Below are 21,201 nucleotides of genomic sequence, written 5' to 3' on the forward strand. Positions count from 1 at the left end.
GCGGGATGCATCTGGTCGATCCTGGTTGATCATGGGACCCTGATGCCCCCCCCCAAAAAAAGTTTGACAACTTTTGCTTATTCTCCCCCAGGAAAACTCAACAACTTCGGTTAATTCAATGGGTAGATCACTGCCAGTTTATTTATAGTGGGAGTAGATCACAGTCTCTTGGAAGCTGGACACCCCTGGTGTAATTGAATGCGTTTTTTATGTTATTTTCATGAATATCTTCGTTTTACTGCACACTTTCACCTAAGATTTTTTTTTCGGATTTATTGTTTCATTGGAGAACTGCATCACAAAATTTGGATAACTGCAAATTTCAAAGATAGCTGTGTTTCAGTTCACGTATTGTTTAATAAACTGCAAATCTGATAGGTTTTACTTTCAGTGCATACTGAACTGAATTTGTCTCCTATTCCTAATTCTCATTGCTATAAGCAAGCCCCAATACCTAGCAAGTAGTTGAGCATTTTTTCAAGCTTCGGCCTTATTTGAAATGGTATTGGCTTATTTATTTTAATAAACTCTTCTGTGTATCCTTTTCCTACTTCATTGAATATAAATTCAATAAATTTGGATACTTCTTGAATGGGTGTACACAGAGGTCAGATTTCAGACTGTCTGTTTCAAAACAGTACAGCCTTCAAAACAATTAAAGAATAAACGTGTGTGTGTGTGTGTGTGTTGCTTGCACTAAGTGGGTATCAGTCATTCAAGGTTTTTAAAAGTTCTTTTAAAATAGTGAAGCTAATTGTAAAGTACTTTGTTTATGGTACTTTTGTGTTTGTGCATCAAAGGGATTGATGCAGGAAGTCACATACATTTTTTTTCTAGTGGGTTGGCAAACTAAACCACTGAGCAGAATAATTTTGCCTGAAGCACATTATAAGCAAAAGATTAGAGTCAAGTATTCAGTTTAGTTTGTAATTGAAGTTGTTCACCTGGTTCTTAGAATGTCAGAATTTCCTGCAGCTGCCTATTCCTGAAGATTCTCCAATAAAATATGGAGTTGTTTCCCAGGACCCAGTGTGTAGCTGTTCCAATCTAATAAAAGTGCAAATTATTTCAGAGGCGTTGAAATCAACCCAGAGCAGCTCCCTGCTTAATGAGATGGCAGCTGGTATGGGCTTACTTTGTGCTTTCTTGAATGTAGACTTCGAGTCAAAGGGAACGGTTTTTACTATTAAATGAGCTGCTATCTGCTGCAGCTTTCAAGATATAACCTCTATTTCATTTTATAGTGTAGTAGTACATGATGGAATTCAACATGAGGCCCCCTAGTGCTGCAATCATAAATAGTGTCTTATCTTTATATATGCTTAAAATTCTGATTGTAGCATGCTTATCCCGGCCCTGTGAGGCTGGTTATTCTTACTACCATCTTAGAAAATGTGAAAAATGACCATTTAGCAAAAGACTGCACTGAGACTTTAAATGTGAGTCTCAAGTTCTAAATTCATTTATTTTATTCACAATTAGCATGCATGCAGGTAATTGGTTTAACCCAACCCTGCACTGATTCCAGTCTGCCATTTAGGAGACTACTTGATCAAGCTCACTTGATATATGGTTTGTGGGAGTTTGGCATACAGAGTCCCCAGGTTCAAGCTCCAGGTTTGTTTGTTTTATTGCTGCTTATGCAGTTACAATTGTACTGTCTCCTGGATCACATTGAAGGGGGCATACTTAAAATGGAACTACCAAGAGTCCCCCTCCCCAGTGATATTAACACCCAAGAGGGTCTGTAAAGAAGGAGGCTGCATTTCAGATATTTGGAGCCTAAGTAATTTATGACTTTAAAACTAGCATGTTTTAACACTCGCTTTAAACAATGCATACTTCAAAAAAAGGATGTGTGGAACTCTTATTTAAATATTAAAGGTAATCAGCAAAATAGGATAATGAACTCAGAATAACATCCATAATAGTTATTTCATAAGTGAATGGCTGAATGAAGTGTAGCTCATTAAAAAAAATACTGGCATATGTTGTGACATTAAACCACACTGAGGTAAAGCCTTCTTTCTTGATCTCTTCATTTGTCAGACATAGTTTATTTGTTAGTCTCTTGAGGAGGGCTGTTTGGTACCAGTTGTCTTTTGTTGTGCCAGAAAGATATTTCCAGTGTCTGATTCTGTTGTGCCTCGCTGCTTTTGTAATAGATAGCTTATTAACTCTTTATTATGTAAATCCAGGTGGTTGTCTTCAAATATATTTAATAAAGCTAATTCTGGTTTGACTTCCAATTTTTTCATTATTGTATTGATTTCTTAGAGTATCAAATTCCAGAAAGTCTAGGTTTTTGTACATTCCCACCACATGTAGAGATATGTACTTGTAGGGCAGCCCCTCCAGCAATGTGATGGGTCATCAGGATGGCTCATTGCCAGCTTCCTAGAAATTAGCTACCACCTATATACAAGTTTTAGGGTTAATTATCTATTGCTTGCCGAAATAGACTTAAGAGGGGGGCAAAGTCTTTTAGTGTGGATTTGGTAGGGTACGTAGCCAAGGGAGTTGTAAGTTTCCTTACAAGGAAGTTTATATAGTGATGTATTTCTGTTATAAAAGTCATATAACTTGTATAGACTTCCCCCCCTCCATCCAGCCACATCAAATTGTTGTGAAGTGTTGTGAAATAGTGGGTATCAGTGGGGAGAGTGGATCTTGGATGGTACAATAAAGCATAAAGTCTCAGAAGTTAAACCTGCAGGCCTGAGAATGTTGAAAGTTGTTAAGCTCTCGAAGTATTGCTGCTTCTGTGTTCAGTAGATCAAGTGTCAAAATCATTAAATTATCAGCACATAGACCAATCATAAAGTTTTGTTTTCCAGTTTGGCCTCCATTAATGTCTGGTGTTGTTCTGATGCACATAGCTATTGGTTCTAAAGCTAGTATGAACAAAAAGGGAGTTCCCCATCCAATTTGAAACCATACTAGACTCTGCTTAGCCTTGCAAATGCTAGCACCATAAAGCTGCTAAGTTTTTTCTGTTTGTTTCATCAAAATTCTGCCAAAGACAGAAAAAGAAAATAATTGTGCATTTTATGCATCTCATGGTTCTATACTTCTTGAAATGATTGTTTACTGTCAGTATACACTGTGAACTCCTAGAAACATGATTCGGGAGTGGTATGGAATTTTTTTTTTTAGATAAATAAATAATGTTCAGAACATGTTGGGTATTATTTAGTACAGATCACTGGGAGAAACATTTTTTTTCAGATGCTCCTCTGATTTCTGCTATACATAAGCAAATCAATAAACATCACAAATGTTTATTCACTTACTTGTTCTGTGTTGTCTGCATTACCTATGAGCCTTTGTGTTTTCAGTTATAATAGCTGTTCCAGTAAAAGGCAATGAAACAGTAGGAAGAATCAGGAGATTTCATTGTGTACAACAGAAGCAGGAGGGAAGCAGCTCTTCCCTCATCCCCACTAAAATATTCTCTCCAGCAGTTTTGCAGTTCAGCCCTTCTGGCTGCTTGCTGTAAGAGAAAATCAGAACTAATTGGAAGCAGTGGGATGTGAGTGGAACTAATAGAGGTAGCTGCTCTCCAAATTATCCAGTAGGACTTTGCAAGGCATTGAAAATAGGCATCAAGACCTTACCTGAGCAGCCAAGAAGAAGCAAATGTTCCTACTGTGAATTACGCTGCTTCTGTGTTGCTACTGTTTCATCTTTGGCAAATGTTAAAATAAGGAATTAGAAAACTGAGAGTACATGTGAATTTATTATCTTGCTCCTTCCACTAATAAAATGAGTGACTTGATCACTATAACTTAGTCATAACTCTTTTATTAAGGGTTATCTACAGAGTCTAGGACTTACTGATCAGAAGGTTGGTGGTTCAAATTCCCGCGACAGGGTAAGCTCCTATTGCTCGGTCCCTGCTCCTGCCAACCTAGCAGTTCGAAAGCACATCAAAGTGCAAGTAGATAAATAGGTACCGCTCTGGCGGGAAGGTAAACGGCGTTTCCGTGCCCTGCTCTGGTTCGCCAGAAGTAGCTTAGTCATGCTGGCCACATGACCCGGAAGCTGTATGCCGGCTCCCTCGTCCAGTAAAGCGAGATGAGCGCCACAACCCCAGAGTCGTCCGCCACTGAGCCTAATGGTCAGGGGTCCCTTTACCTTTACCTTTATCTGCTTAGTATGTATTTAAGTTGAACCCAACATAGTTTACTTCCCCAACCATTCAGGCCGCTAAGCCCTTAGAGAAAAACAAAGGTGTTTGCGTTTTGGTGACCCCAGCAAAGTCTAGGTAACTTTTCCTACTTCAGAGAACAAGGATGCCAGGAGTCCCAGTCCACTTGCAAGGTGATCCAGAGAGTGAGGTCAGGTCATGCTCCAAAGTCAAGCGCTTTTTGTGGGGGTGGGGTATCAATTAAATAGGCAAACTCCAGTTAAAGTACAAGGACACACACAGGGAAGCCAATCTCTTTCCCTAGTGACTGAAGCCTTTTACCCAGGAGCCTTCCAAGCTCCATACAGTCACACTTTGTTGTTCAGTCGTTCAGTCGTGTCTGACTCTTTGTGACCCCATGGACCAGAGGACACCTGGCACTCCTGTCTTCCACTGCCTCTGCAGTTTGGCCAAACTCATGCTAGTCGCTTCGAGAACAATGTTCAACCATCTCATCCTCTGCCGTCCCCTTCTCCTTGTGCCTTCCATCTTTCCCAACATCAGGGTCTTTTCACTTCTCATGAGGTGGCCAAAGTACTGGAGCCTCTACTTCAGGATCTGTCCTTCCAGTGAGCACTCAGGGCTGATTTCTTTAAGGATGGATAAGTTTGATCTTTTTGCAGTCCATGGGACTCTCAAGAGTCTCTTCCAGCACCATAATTCAAAAGCATCAATTCTTCGGCGATCAGCCTTCTTTATGGTCCAGCTCTCACTTCCATACATTACTACTAGGAAAAGCATACCTTTAACTATACGGACCTTAGTTGGCAAGGTGATGACTCTGCTTTTTAAGATGCTGTCTAGGTTTGTCATTGTTTTCCTCCCAAGAAGTAGGCATCTTTTAATTTTGTGACTGCTGTCACCATCTGCAGTGATCATGGAGCCCAAGAAAGTGAAATCTCTCACTGCCTCCATTTCTTCCCCTTCTATTTGCCAGGAGGTGATGGGACCAGTGGCCATGACCTTAGTTTTTTTGATGTTGAGCTTCAGACCATATTTTGCGCTCTTTCACCCTCATTAAAAGGTTCTTTAATTCCTCCTCACTTTCTGCCATCAAGGTTGTGTCATCAGCATATCTGAGGTTGTTAATATTTCTTCTGGCAATCTTAATTCCGGCTTGGGATTCATCCAGTCCAGTCCACCTGGAGGAGGAACCGGCAAGCCACTCCAGTATCCCTGCCAAGAAAACTCCATGGACAAAGACAACAATCACACTAAACTTATTAAAAAGATGTTGCTTATTACAAGAAAGTATACATAGAGTAATTTCACAGTGATAGATGTGGGAAGCATATGATCATATATAAAATCACAGCTGTACTTCACTAAGATATTCACACTCCTGATCTAAGAAACGAAAACCCGGGGAAGATGGCGGCGCCCGCAATGCTCGGAGGGGCCGCCCGATTGTGGAGCTTCTGCAACTCCGTCGGGTCCGGGAGGTTACTAGCACCTTGCAGTGCCCCTCTTCTGTCAAATATTCATACAAGTGCATCTCTTGGGGAGCTTGGAAGATGGGAAAAGAAGAATAGGATGGTTTATCCTCCACAGCAACCAGGAGAACCTCAAAGACCTACAGAAATATACCACTGTCGAAGACACATTAAATACAGTAAGGACAAGATGTGGTACCTGGCAAAACTGATACGAGGCATGTCCATAGATCAGGCACCAGCGCAGTTGGAATTCAATGACAAAAAGGGAGCAAAAGTGATAAAAGAGGTCCTTCTAGAAGCCCAAGAAATGGCGGTGAGGAAGCATAATGTAGAATTTAGATCCAACTTACACATTGGTAAATAGTTTTTTTAATTATTATTCTAGAAGAAATCTTCTAAAGTGCCATCCCTTTCTCTGCCCTACAACCACCTTTGCCCCTAGAAAAGCCTCTTTGGAAGGTTGGCAGGCCATTTTGAACCTCCACCTCCAGAGAAGCCAGAGTAAGGGTCACAGAGGGGCTGATATCATAATGCAACACAAGCAAGACTGATGCCTTTTTCCATCAGAATGAACCAAAGAAAAAAGTCAAGTCATACACTCTCCCATTATAGCAGGCAGCAGAGACCTGATCTTTGAAGTTACGGGATTAAAAATTAGTTGGGTTAGATTAAAAAAGAAAATGTGGTGTCTCCCAAAGGCGATGAAAGGTCACATCACAATGTGATTCTAAAGACACAGATGGCACTGGCAGGGAGACTAGAAATGGAAGGGTTGGAGAAATGTACAGATGCATATGATGTTTTCCTTTCCTTTGTTTTAAATTTCTTTACCACCATGTTTGAGCTGCCCTTTCTTTTTCTTTAGAGTCTAATCCATACATCATTTAGTTCTTCAACAATTTTATTTGAAATCACAATAGCTTCTAAGATTTCAGGGATCATCTTTGAAAGGCTCTTCTTTTAGCTTTCACCTGTCAGCATTTGCTTCTTTTTCTGGAGATGTGTTTCATCTTCTGTTATCTTTTTAAAATGGTGTTCGATCCCGGAAATGTTTTAGCAATATTCATAGGCTTATCTCTGTGGGAGAGAGATACAATTTTATCTATCTTTTCTCATCAAGTCATTAACATGAAACTCTGCAATGTAATCATACCAAACTGGAATTGAGGTCATGCCATAGACTGGTTGGAAAAGAGGCTTGATGACATGATGATGTATAGCCATTTCACAACAAAGCTTTTAACACATAATATCTGCCCCTTAATTGCATTTAACATTTCATTGAAAAGATGTTATCATTATGGAAATTGCTGTGTAAATGTTGTTGAGAACCCCCCCCCAAATGTTATACTGATGGACTAGGAGAATAAAAGAACATTTTCACTTCAATAGGAAACACATACTTCATTTTGTTTTCCTGGGACTTCTTATGAGGCAATGTTGCATTCTATGGTATTTTTTTTTAAGTCATTGTTGGGGGGGATCTTTAATCTGCAGCTCTTGATATATTTCTTTAACAGTAAGTTAAATTCACCTGTTTTTTGCTGCATAAAAGGTAAAGGTAAAGGGACCCCTGACCATTAGGTCCAGTCGTGTCCGACTCTGGGGTTGCGGTGCTCATCTCGCATTACTGGACGAGGGAGCCGGCGTACACCTTCCAGGTCATGTGGCCAACATGACTAAGCCGCTTCTGGTGAACCAGAGCAGCGCACGGAAACGTCATTTACCTTCCCACTGGAGTGGTACCTATTTATCTACTTGCACTTTGAGGTGCTTTCGAACTGCTAGGTGGGCAGGAGCTGGGACCAAGCAACGGGAGCTGTTGCATACATTGTCCTAAAATACACTTTCTACTGGCATGCATTTTTTGAGATTATATTATGTTGGTTAAGATTTATGTTATATGTTAACATTATATTATACAAATGTTGATATCCTTTATAGAGCAGAAGAAAAAATGTTTTTAGTCAAGTGATTTGAAAGGCCAACAATATCTCTTTCTTCTCATAAAACAAAAGATTCTCTTACAATAAACATAGCTTGCTAAAATGAAGAACAATAGAGTATCAGATAAAGCAGCTCTAGAATGATTTTTTGTACAGCCTGCATGCTGCTGTGGGCTACAGCTATATCTAGATTAGCTTTTTGTTTTTGTTTTTTACTGAGTTTGCATTGTGTTTGAGACTATGATTTAAGAGAAGTGCTAGTAGGCATTTTATGCATTTTCCTGAAACCTGTTAACAGTGGTACACCGGGTTACATACTTAATTCGTTCCGGGTTACAGTATGTAACCCGAAAAGGACGTAACCCGAACAATTTGTTCTGCGCATGCACAAACCGGAAAAACATGAAAAAACCACAAAAAACACTCTGCGCATGCACAGATCGTGCACATGTCGGGTTGTGCTTCCGGGTTACCGGAGTTCGTAACCCAAAAAGTACGCAACCCGAAGCGTACGTAACCCAAGGTACCACAGCATTTGAGCTTTGTGGCCACAAATAACGATGAGCTTAGTGTGTTCTGCTCCACCTACAATTTCATTCCTGGCATATCAGCAAAATCTTGTGGCCCCCAGGGACACTCTCTCATGGACCATAATAATGCATTCTTAATAAAATAAATTAATAAATTTAAGGATAATTCATTTTGGAATGACTCAACAGATAATTGAAGTGCATAGAGAAGCTGGTGTATAGATATACTGTATAGACAAACAGCTTTGAGAAGAGACTTGCTAACAAAACCAAAGAGGACTGAATAGGAAATATACATTTGCATGAACCACTCAGTGGGACAAAATGAAAAGTTAAGTCTCCTCAGAAACTTGATGAGAATCAGGCACACCCAACCTCTCCGGATGGTACTTAGCATGAATATTCCAGAGCAGATGTAACTCACTCATACATTTTAAATGAAACATAGCAGAGCCCTTGATAATAAATACTGGTATCATTGTTTCCTTTCAGTCTTAATGCCTTTGTTTATATTTCAGTTCAGTTCAGTTTTATTACAGCAAGCGCCAGCAGTTTATGTTTATACATAAGGCTACTCAGTTAATTAAACAATTTAGATGATTGATCAATCATCTTTGAACCAATTTATCAAATTTAGTAGCAATGCCTATTTATTTATTTATTTACATAAGTGCAAAATAGCTTATAATTCAATAAACAAAAGCTATCACTCTGTTTAATACCTTATTTTACCTTATCTGTTCCAACACAATAGAACCACTAATTAATTGGAAAAGCTTTAGTTGAATTATTTTAACAATTTAAACTGAGTTAAGCCTGCATCTCTAATTATACTCTTATCTCATATATGGCAACAATTCTTCTAAATGTAGTATTAGAAGTGTTTTTGGTTCTCTTTAATATTAAAAAAATGGAACTGATTGATCAGCCTCATGGGTATTGTCAGAAAATAATTAAGGTATGCTGCCATATGTCACTTTTCATATAGTCCTTATAATATGTGATTTGACCACAATTACTTTCTTATTTCTGATAAGCTATCCTGCAAATAAGTGACACTCTGATGTGAAAAATTCCAGAACTACATGGCTTATGTGTTCCAGAATGAAACACAGGTGACAGACATTTGGGGAATTTGTTAGGATGTCTGTTAGTGAAGAAGCTAGTGTACCACCTCCAGTATCAGAGATAATATGCCTTTGAATACAAATTGCTAGGGAGCACAAGTTGAGAGGGTACTCTTGGAATCATGTCTCTTTGTGTAGACTTCCCATAGGCATCTGGTTAGCACTGAGAATGCTATGTTATTTTCTGGGGGAAATGACATAGCATATGTCTTGCCACAAAGCTCCACAATGCTTAACTGTTCTTCCTTGTAATAAAAGAAACAACCCCCTTTAATTAAGAGGAAAATATGTGGATTGTATCATTATAAGATTGAATCACTAGGTGGCACTGGAGTTGGTTGGTTTTGGATGGACTTAGAAGTTTCCTGTTACAGTACTGTTCTTTTTAAGAAAGACAATAAAGGTCTTGTCCAGCCACTGATTGATTAGCAGAGGAGGGCCATAGCTATCAGGTCAACTATAAGTAGTACATAAACATTCTGAGAATGAATTTTATATGACGGTGACTTTCCTTTTTCCTCGGTGTAGCTAGTGTTAATGGACTTTCATGTGGTCAGATTTATGTGTGACCATGTTCTGCCAAACTGCGGGAGGCAGTGAAAGATAGGCATGCCTGGCGTGCTCTGGTCCATGGGGTCACAAAGAGTCGGACATGACTGAACGACTGAACATCAACAACAAATGTTCTGAAAAAGTTATTTGTTAATGCATTTCTTATGTTTGGGTTTCCCTGGAGAGTTTCACACTTGCCACAACATCTAGCTAAAAAAAGCTTTGCTGGGCCTCATTAATCTTGTGTAGAATCTTTTTCAAAGAAGTAACAGCATTTTGTGTAATTTTATCTTGAGATTAGTCTGAAGTGAATGAGGGTGTGAATGTATTTTGTCTTGCTGTCATTGTTGCTGCTTTTATAAAGCCTCAAATTTTGCTCCAATAGGTTGTACAGTTTAGACTTAGAGTGGTTGCTGACAAGCCAGTGAGGTGGCATCTGAAGTGATGTGTTTACCACAAGGTGGTTTTTTCAGGCCTGGTGACATTTGATTTGAATGTCCTATTGTAAACTCAGCCCCAGTTCATATATTCCCAAAGTGGTGCTTTGCTTGCATCTTTGAACATATATCTGTGGAAGGCCATAGTACAGATAGAATATTGTATGAAGTGTAATCTCTGTGCAAAGGCTTGGCTCCCATGTTTCTTCCCCCTCAAAGAGGAGAGCAGAGAGGTGACATGAACCAGGCCTCTGCAAAGTCTTACCTCTGGGTGAGTCACCCCCTATACATGCTTACTCGAAAGTAAGCTCTCATTTTGTTGGGACTTATGCTCAGGTAAACATGCATAGTAATGCAACTTAAAGAAGTGAAGAGTTACCACATGAAAAAAATGTTGGTTATTTCATTGACATTTATAAAGCCTGCAGCATTGTACTGACTGAGAGATGAAAAGAAATACTGTGATGCTCTTTGTTCTATACTTTGAGGTCACACCTGAGAGAGTTTCTTTTTTAAAAATACCCAGTTGGTCTTTCAGCTGAGGGAGGAGTTATTAAATTAGCTAAATTTCCCCTCAGATTTTGGGATTCCAGATTACCTCAACTAGTTTCTGAAGTGCATTAATGATCCAACACTCTTCCATTATAATTAATATTTGGACTTAGTTCAGGATGCTATGCATGAACAACTTGACACAGGTTCCCACCCCCCTCAATTAGAGCAATTTACACAGGCACATATTTGTTCTCTGCAATTTAATCAGTGTATGCATGAAGTTGCCTCAAGAGTCCTCAGTGTTGTAGTCAACACTATGTTGTGTAAGCAGTAAGGGGTTGAGGGAGACATGAACGGAAAATTGTAGCAAACTGGACATAAGCCAATTTGAAAACAGGTGGAGCAAAATGTGGAGAAGAGTCACCACAAAGAACAGTATCAAAATTAAATAGAGGCATATAGGCATGCTTAGCTATACTGTATTTGCATCAACCTTGAAGATACGTTTATGGTATATGGTAGCAGTTCACTTCTACAGTGCATACAGAACCTTTGACTTTGGAGGTTGTTGCAGTAGTCTGTAAATAACATTTTAATTAACAGTTCATTCTTTATTCCACCAGCAAAGGAGGACTAAAAAGAATTTGCCAGTGACCCTCATACACTTATTACCCAGCAATGAGTTTTACTGAAAATAGCATAAGTTATTCCTCATTCCATATCTTCTGAAGTTTTAATTTTATTAATTTTCATGGTATGCACGCTTTTAGTATTGGTTTTAAACACAGCATTTTACATTTCTGTAAGCTGTTGTGGCCATTTTTTGAGAAAGGCAACTAAGAAATTAAATAAAGAATACCACCACCACCACTACTAATGAAACACTGTGCAGTATATTTTTTTAATTCAAGGACATAAAGTATTGTTTGTATAAAGTGGCAAATTATTAATCCAGGACTGCTCACAGCCAGCATGCTGACAGCTCCAACACTTCCCCTCTAACTTTGAAAGAAATAGTTTTATTATTTTTGTATATAAGATAATTCCAATGAGCAGGCAGCGTTGACCCCCAGAATAAATCTATAAATTCATGGAGCTAAAATATTTTTTAGAAATCACAGTGTGGGATAGATAATACACAAAGACTCCATTCAGCATGTAGGCAGATTGGAATGTGAGTACCAGGCAGTTAGTTCTCCAAAGAATGTTCCTTTGGCAGTTGCTGCCTGGCTAAAAATGAAGGGGAAACATGAATATTTAATAAGTTTCTGACTTGCAATTCCAAAGTGATAAGAAAAGTTGGCAGTCCAGCATAAGCTGCCAGTTGTGCATTCTGGGTCCTTCTGGCTATTCTCCGTTCCTCCTACAGCCATGGCCCTGACTGATGTTTTGACATAGTACAAAGTGACTGTTTATTACTATTGACTGTTGAGGCCTGTGCTCTGAAATGCATTCTGTCAATGGAATGTAACTGAACTTGGCATTTTAAAGCTCTGCTGTTGCAGTAGCTTAGTTTTCCTTGGATTTCTGTGCAGCAAGACCTGCTCTGAAGCCTCTGGTTCAAGTTGAAAATGTTACACAGGAAGACATACCATGTAAAGGTCAGATTTGGCTGGGATCCTGAGGGGTTTTGGTGTCTCTGTTTTTATTCTCACCGGCATGATGACATAACCAATTGTTGCCTCCCTGGCATACGTCAGAGCCCAACGATAACTGTAAATGCTTTTGTGTGTTTTGAACTGTATAGTTCTCTCTGACTAAATACAGTGCCATGCCAGTATAAAATAACATTACCATGCCTAGCTTGATAGTGGCTGGGGAAACCTAGTCAGATGGGCAGGGTTTAAATAAATTATTATTATTATTATTATTATTATTATTATTATTATTATTATTATTATTATAGAAACCACCACACAGTCTGAATAGTATTTAGAAGAGTTTATTTTTCATTAGGAAGGAATAACATGAACAATTTAAATATATATATATTCAAAGTGATTAATTTAAATTGGGGACATGAATGTTTCAGTTACTCTGAAACACTATTGATGATGAATCAGTGTTATTTTCATTTGAGTTTGCAAAATGTACCTTTATTGCTAATGGCTTCTATTAACTTATCCCTGGCATATTTCTTTGCCAGTGTTTTACATATTTGTTCTGTGTTGCCTCATAGGAACTACAGAAAGAAATTGAAACCCATACTGATATCTTCCACAGCCTGGATGAAAATGGACAGAAAATCTTGAGATCCTTGGAAGGTTCTGATGATGCAGCCTTGTTGCAGAGACGCCTGGATAACATGAACTTCAGATGGAGTGAACTTAGGAAAAAATCTCTAAATGTTAGGTAGGGCTCAAAAGGCAAGGGTGGAGGGCAGATATGGGAAAGAATTGTCCTGCCCTCCCCTCTTATAGCATTATTTTGTTCAAATTGGGCTAAAATGGCTGGTTGGCAGTAATTTAAGCAATTTCAAGCACTGAATTACTGTGTAAGAATGATTAATTTTCTTTATACATAAGGGATTGTAGGATGCAAGGAAGTTGATGAGTTTTTTATAATCTCAATAAGAATGTACAAATAGAGATTAAGCATGCTTAACCAGCAACCACGCTTTCTCTGAAATGTATGCTATTATTTTATACTGACAGACATGGCTTCTCACGCTGCTCTAAGCAAATATAATGAAACACAGCCCAACCCTATCTCCATTTACTCAGGAGTAACCCTCACTAGGTTCAGTTGAGCTTTCTCCCAACTAAGTATGCATATACTACATTTGCCATATACCCCCAAACCAAATAAGATATGAAATAAAAAGAGCTTGATTATGTTTAGAAAGGGCATCATCATATGTGTAATTGGAACTTCCTTTGAACGTTTATCTGCAGCAGCTCCTACTACAGAAGAGACAACCTGCTGTTTGGGGGCGGGGAGTAACTTGGCTTTGGGGGAATATGAGCTGCTGCGGGGGGGGGGGAGGATCAGACAGCTTCACTTCCACACCTGATGCCTTATACATGTATTATTTTAATCATGGCTAATGCAATTGTTTTGGCATTTATATGTGAAATGGTTTCTGAACAGAATTCTGAATGCCTTCACTTGTAATTGGGTATTTTTTGCAGAAGAACTGGCATGGACAAAGCATTGGCACCTGCTGCTTCTGCATAGCACTTTACTGTGGACTAGGTGCTGTCCAGGCATGCAAGTCTCTCACAGTGTCCACATGACATCATCCTCATCAAATTGCCATCCCATATGTTTTTTTAACCCTCGTTTAAGCCAGATTTACTTTTTCCATGGTGTTTTCTTATTTTACCAGATTTTCTGCACAATGGTAAAATCAGGATTAAATGAGAAAATAGTAAGGGCCAGCATTTAGATGAGGATGGCACTGCTCAAAGCTTACATGCCTAAGCAGCACTTAGTTAACAATAAATTGCAGGGGGGAAACACCCCTAAACTCACCTACTGTCAATATGTAGCATTGGTGTCAGTGGAATTTTCTCTCAAGCAGGTGTGCGTGTACTCCAGCCCAATGAACATTCCTCTGATGAGAGATGAAGAGTCAAGTTTGTGAAATCTTAAAAGAGAAAGACGCAAATTGCCTTCTTGAGTAGGGGAGCACATAATAAAGGACAATGTTACAAAAGAACTGTTGGAAAAGCAAAGCTCAAAGGGCTGAAAAATTCCCATCTTAGTGTTTTATAATAAATTCTTCACCTCCAAGGCAGTCTTCTCAGACACTCTTTTTTTAGCCGTTTGTACTCTGTATTTAGGTGAAATTCAGGGGTGGCCAAAGGCAGAAGCCTTTTCAAAGTTATATATGAAATATTAGCTTTGTGCAGCTGTAGCCCTGAAGGAGTCGGTGTGCGTGTGTAATGACAGAAACCATCTTCATAACATTAGTCATTAAAAATAAATAGGTGAACCTGAAAAATATTGATGGCTGAAGTAAGAAGAAAATGATCTTCGCTATAGGCAAGCCATAAGGAAAGGAATATAGCTCTTTGAAATATTTCTTCACAAGTCCTTTTTTTAACCCATGAACTTAGTAAAATAAAGAGGTACAAGAAAAGAAACACGGCATGTTAGCCTTTAATAAAGGAGCTTTTCAATAGTTCACTTGTTGCCATTTTGATACCAGTGACATTAATGAATTTGAAAATAGTAACTCTGGTTTATCATGGTTGCTTTGTATTCTTGAATTAAACATAAAAGAACATTCTTGCACTGGAGAAACAGTAACTATAATGAGGGGTTTAGTATAGCCACAACATGTAGGTGGGAAACACAACTAAAGCTTAAATCTTTATTTCTCAAGAAAGTGGGAGGCAGGAAAAGAGAGTTGGATCCTTATTCCTCATAATAGGAGCACTCAGTCTCATTTCAGTTGGGAACAATTCATGTCCTGCAGTTGAGAACAGGAAGAAGTCATTTGCAACAAAAAATTTAAACTGTTATCATACGGATCATGTCATGTCTGAGATAAATAGTAAACAAATTACGACACCTGAATTTTGTAATTCTGGCAGCCCTGAATGGGTTACTTGCTTTTTAAAATTTTTGTTTCAGAGCTATTTGATGTGCTAATTTATCGTGCATAATCCACTTTATTTAATCACTATACTAGTATACAGTATATTTTGCTTCAGCACTTTTTGCTTGCAAAGCTCAGCCTTTTACTTTCAATAGCAAACTCAAATAAAAGATACACTTACAACCTTCTTAGTGTTCAAAGGATGGAAACAATGGAAACATCAGGTGTATTTTTTATTTTTTTATTTTTGAATGTAGGTTTTTGGCTTGAGTAAGAGTTTATAGTAGTGAATTTTAGGCAAGAGATTGAATGCAATTCTTACCATTTAAAATGAAAGGGAATTTTGTTATTGACATCCAGGAAAGCAATATGGAATCTTTGTCATTATAATCTGTAATCCTCCAAGCAATATTTTCTTAAAATCCTCAAATTCACTGTGTAGTGTGGGGTCAAAACCACATTGTCACACCCTGTTCTTTCCATTTCTGCACTGGAATTAATCTCTTGTCATAGGAACCTTCATTGATTTTGTAATGTATGGATTCTACAGATAATGTCATTGTGCAGTGGGTACTATTTGTGCATGATGTTATGCAAATAAATGTTCCACTTGTTGATATTGTTAGAATTTTAACCCACCCGTTAGCTGAAATGGGCTTCCCGAGAGTTTTACACATCAATAAAATACAGACACTGCCATCAGGCTTACAATCTTCAAAGACATAACACAGAAAAATGGAGTGGAAGGGAGCAAGCTTACATGCTAGTTATTGATTGCCCATTCGTCTAATGTTTTCCTAAGAAGGAAACTGTTCAAGGAGAGGAGGAGCCAAAAGTTGCTGGTCTTTCAACAGTGCTGATAGAGTGGTGCTACACTCCTTCTATTCCTCCTCTGATATAGCCTAATGGGATAGCAGCTGCCAGTTGATGGACGAAGAAGCCTGGCTTCTCAGCAGTGTGGGTAGTGTCTCTACTACTACCTTATCAGCTGGTGGCCTGGTTGAGTGATTTGCATAGGCCAGTATGTTTGCAATAGCATAATGTATTAATTTGTGGCTTGGGTAGCATGGGTATGCTCTCCAGTAGTGGTAGATGGTGTGATCTTAAGTCATAAGTATGAACAGTTCCTTAAAATTATAAATACACTAATTTATATTTTCCAGGTCTCATCTAGAAGCCAGTTCTGACCAGTGGAGACGGCTACACCTTTCTCTTCAGGAACTTTTGGCATGGCTGCAGTTGAAAGAAGATGAGTTAAAGCGACAGGCTCCCATTGGTGGAGATCTTCCCACAGTGCAAAAACAGAATGACACCCATCGGGTACGTCTGCCATAGTCAAAACAAAATAAAATAAAAAATTCCTTCCAGTAGCACCTTAGAGACCAACTAAGTTTGTTCTTGGTATGAGCTTTCGTACATTCAAAATCAGTTTTATGCAGTGCATTGTAGGATCTGTTTGGAGAAGGTTATTAGAAGGTTAGGAATAATTTAAAATGATTGGAAATTGGCTTTAAAAAAAAACTAGTCATAGCTACTATTAAACCACAATCCATAAATTTGTTGAATAGATCAAAGAGCTACAATTAAATAAGAGCAAAAACTTCTCTTTCTGGCCACGTGGAAGGAAGGAAGAAGGGGAAAGTGCAGGGCCCTAGGCTAGTTCACATAGCAATAAACCATAGTTTAACATTCTGTTCAAATATCACCAATGTTATGTCTGCATCAGATAGCTGGGCAGGGCGCATGTTTCTCTGTTTGTCTTATATTTCCTTTAGTATCCAATTGTACTTGTTCCTATCTTTGTCAACCTGTAGGGAGAGTTTTCCTCTAAAAGAGAAATAGAAAAAGCATACAACAAAGGTGGCCTGTAGCTCCTGCTTCCTTTCAAATAGGACTGGAGGAGAAGACTATCAATGACTACTAGCCATGATGGCTATGCACTGCCTCCATAGGAAGAGCCTCTGATGCTTCTGAATACCAGTTGCTGGAGACAACAGAAGGGGAGAGTGCTCTTGTATTCATGTCCTGCTTGCCAGTTTCCTACAGGCATCTGGTTAGCAACTGTAGGAACAGGATGCTGGACCAGATGGGCCACTAGGCTCTTCTTATGTTTCCTGTGAATTCTTCATATTCTTGCTTCAGAATCCCCAACAATCAAGCCCAACATACTCATGGCTACTTTTGAAAGTGATGAATGTAACGTGTGATCCTGCCCTTAGAAAGGCTGGGTGTAATGAAGAAATCCAGATTTATCCTATCCTCCTTTATGCTTTCCTCCTTAAGAACTCTACTCTTTCTCAGCAAAGAAACTGAAGATAAAACAGAAACCAATAAAGCAGCTACCCCAAAGAAATTACTTCCCTGGTAACGTTTTCACTACTAGGTGGCTGACAACTAATTCTGCCGTGCAACCTCTCCTTTTATAAATGTTGGACATTTTTAGCTAGTTTCCCTTAGTGTCACAGTATGACTATATAATGATTGATAATGTTTATAAAGCTGTCTCAATCTGTCTCAAAGTTGAGGGCATGCAGTCATTAAGGCTCAAAGTCATGAGCCATATCTACTTTAGATTGGTCTCACTGACGCACCATTTAAGTCTCTGGGATTATTTTAGGACATCTCTGAATTAAGTACTTTGCAAATCCCATGCCACACTGATCCCTTGCGGTCTTGATATCAGTGTTAAGTTCATAATGCCTTGGGGAGTAAGAAATGCTGTAGAAATGCATGCTGTCAGAAACCAAATCTTATGTCTGACTTTATAAAAGCCTTGAACATGCTTCTGTTTTCTGTCACACCTAGAGGGATCCATATGTTGTGGTCACAATAATGCTTCTTCTTGATTATCAAAGCTATCCACCATTCAGTTGCTTGCAGAAAGCTCCCCACATACACACCTCTTGCAGCAGAACTTTTATAGCAGAATATAAGACCTGTCTAGTTACTGGCACTTTGGTTCCCTGTGGAACAAAAAGAGCAAAAGATGATCCTCAAATTTAGGTCATCCTGTCTATTCTTCAAAAGTCTCTTAGGGGGGAAGGTGGAAAGTAAGACCTGCTTTAAGGTTGCCTTTGATAGATTTTTATTTGTACTTTTCTGTTTCCCCACCCCAGTATATATTCTGAACTGAGGAAACCTTGTATTGCCCTATAAATTTCCTGTATTGACACATCTATTAGTGCTTAAATAGACCGCCCTTTGCAATACAATTTCATTATCTTCACCCTCCAAGGGCCACATGCAAGTAGTGGGTGCAGTGAAAAAATGTTTGATGACTGTGGAGGCAGCAAGTTGCATCCTCATCATGTCACTGGGCTGCTTCTGCTTCTGTTTTTTCACCTTTTTGTCATCGCCACAAACATTAGTGGGGTCTCAGGACCCCATAAAATTGGCCTGAGGGGACTGGAACAGGCCCATAAACTGAGGGTTAGCCAGTTTGTATACACAGCAAAAATAATGAAATGGCAGTTACTGAAAAAATACCTTTCATGCACTTCTCTTCTTCAAGTGGGAAGTTTCCAGAGTAGTTTTGCAATGGTCTGGTTTGTACACCACAGCAAGCCAAACTAGATGTATTGAGATGACACAACTGTGGAGTGAAGCTCATCCTTAGTCCTTTTTTCAACCATGCTGCACTGATCTAAGCCAAGGTTTGGCTTACTGTGTTGTCCAAACCTGGTTGGGGTAAGTTCTTTGCTAGAGGTTGTTGTTAGTAGGAAGGAAGTTTAACCACAAGACTTCTCTGGCTGTGGGCTCCTCTTGAGGAGCTTACATGTTTGTGCAGTTTTGGTAAGCCATAGGTTGGTTAACATCTCATGTGAACAAACTCAGTGTCAGTTTTCTTAGGAGAGTACTGGAAGCATGTGACATTTGTAACATCTCTCTCTCTCTCTCTCTCTGTGTGTGTGTGTGTAAGAGAGAGAGAGAGAGAATGCAGCCCTGAAGCTGCATTAGTACCCAAAAACAACAGCAATGCCCTGGACCCTCAAGTTCCCAAAACCTAGAACTGTTTTCTTTCTCCTAGGTGAAATTTGTGGTTTTGGGTCTATTAATGGGATGTCCTTAAGTAACAATATTCTCTTTTCATTTGACAATGCTAAACAAAGTTCAGATGGGTTTAGTGAGGTACTAAAAGAAAAGTTAATTTAAATCCATTTTACTACTACTTCCTCAAATTCCACTAAAATAAAATATCAAAAGAATACATTCCCCAACAGAAAGGATGCTTTTGTCATTAAAGCATAGCTTTCTCTTTTGTTACCTTCATCACTCATTTGAATGTGTCTTCTTTCCTAGTTGGAGGTGTCTTCTTTTCTAGTTGAAGAGATTTAAAGTCACCCTTGAGAGCCCTACAAGATCCTAGTGACGGTTTGAGATGAGCAAATCAATGTATGCATTATTAAGATAGTGGGCAGAATGCCATTATAGCCCAGGTGTTCATGACAAATAGAAGGGCTTAAATAAAGTAGTTTACTTGTTCTTTTGGCAGGTCATATATTATGTGTGTTCGATTTCCTCTGCAGTCGCCACAAACTGTGGAAGAAGTTCAGGAATTCAATAAAATTAGCCTGAAATAATTGGTTGTAAATTAGCCATACATTTGGGCTAATTTTGTTATCAATGATAGTCAGCTTTCTTTTGGCATGAAATTGTCAGGAAGCTATGATTATAAATTCTGTTAGTAAACTTTTTTTTTTTTAGTCATTCATTGGCAATTAAAGGCATCAATAGTAGATACTACAGTTGAATTAATATACAATTCGGAAAAGGATCCTAGTATAGAAAAACAATACAGCAGGAATGACTTGTCCAAGTATAACACTGACCAATTAGTGAAACTGATTTAAAATTCTTTTGCTGTAACTGACCTTACATTTCCAGACTGGGGACGAAAAGTATTAGGATGAAGTATAAGGATGAAGAGCTTAAGAGTTGCAACTACATGTAGGATGAATAATAGGAAAATATGTTCTCTGCAAGAACAGTTTAGCAGAGGGAAAGTAGACTCACTAGATTTTTGACAGCTTCAGCTTCTTAAGCTATTTCTGTGTAATGGCTTTGCATACTCCATTTCCATTAGAACTCCAAATAAAAGCATGGAGGACATGATGCTTTACAGTTTTGGAAATAATTATCTCACTTGAGTTTGTATACCAGGCCAGTGTTTCCCAGCTGTCGGTGTTTATACTACATTTTTTTTAGATTTGCCTTGAGAGAGTCTTTGAACTTTTTTTTGTTGACCACCATTTTTAAGTTCGGAATAGAGTAGTTGCTTTGGAAGATGATAATCAGGCATTCGCACAACATGACCAGTCCAACGAAATTGATGTAGAATCATTGCTTTGACACTGGTGATCTTTGCTTCTTCCAGTACACTGATATTAGTTCGCCTGTCATGGAATCTTTCAAGGGGTTGGAGATGGCGTTTATAAGTGGTCCATGTTTTGCAAGTGTACAGTAAAGTTGATTTTCAGAAGACAGTTCACAGGGCAGTGCAATTTACAGTGTCGAAGGCCTTAGTCAGGTCAATAAATGCCATATACAGGGGTTGGTTACCAAGGAGTACCGTAATCTACACTGAGCACAATGGAATTTCGTTCTGAGTAATTATGTGTAGGATTTTCCAATAATACTTAATCCTGTGCAACCTATCTGGGAGTAAGTACCACTGAACATAAAATGACTTACTTCCATTAAGTTTCACTATGCACTGCAATAGAATCTATGACAGTAAAAATACTTAACTTTACCTTTTATTACTGAGTAATTTATACATCTATATCAGTGTTCACTATATGCTGTAGAACAATTTGTAGTTTGCATTCTTATTTAGACAGCCCAAGTCTACTAAAAATTTCCACTTAGAGCAAAGTGTTATCATGGTCATACTATTGAACTACTTTTTGTGACAAAGTTGTCAGCAACAACAAAGTTACGGCT

The 21,201-nt window shown here is 38.7% G+C and overlaps 2 protein-coding genes across 9 annotated transcripts in view; both read left to right on the forward strand.

Moving 5' to 3' along the window:
• Window positions 1-21,201, forward strand: part of DMD (dystrophin) — a 1,040,101-nt gene that overhangs the window by 818,711 nt on the left and 200,189 nt on the right. For 6 of the 8 annotated variants that reach the window (XM_033147196.1, XM_033147200.1, XM_033147197.1 and 3 more), the window contains 2 exons: window positions 12,892-13,064; window positions 16,422-16,578. In XM_033147196.1, coding sequence (XP_033003087.1) covers window positions 12,892-13,064; window positions 16,422-16,578 — 330 coding nt within the window. Of the gene's footprint in view, window positions 1-11,968; window positions 12,314-12,891; window positions 13,065-16,421; window positions 16,579-21,201 lie in introns of those variants that run through there. The other 2 variants (XM_033147204.1, XM_033147203.1) reach the window with 2 other exon arrangements.
• On the forward strand, window positions 5,561-5,999 carry LOC117045796 (39S ribosomal protein L22, mitochondrial-like). The gene has a single exon (XM_033147208.1). It carries the CDS (start codon window positions 5,561-5,563, stop codon window positions 5,987-5,989), a length of 429 nt encoding a protein of 142 aa, XP_033003099.1. The 3' UTR covers window positions 5,990-5,999.

Source organism: Lacerta agilis, chromosome 4 (assembly GCF_009819535.1).
Source record: "Lacerta agilis isolate rLacAgi1 chromosome 4, rLacAgi1.pri, whole genome shotgun sequence".
In the NCBI taxonomy this organism is placed as follows: Eukaryota; Metazoa; Chordata; class Lepidosauria; order Squamata; family Lacertidae; genus Lacerta; species Lacerta agilis.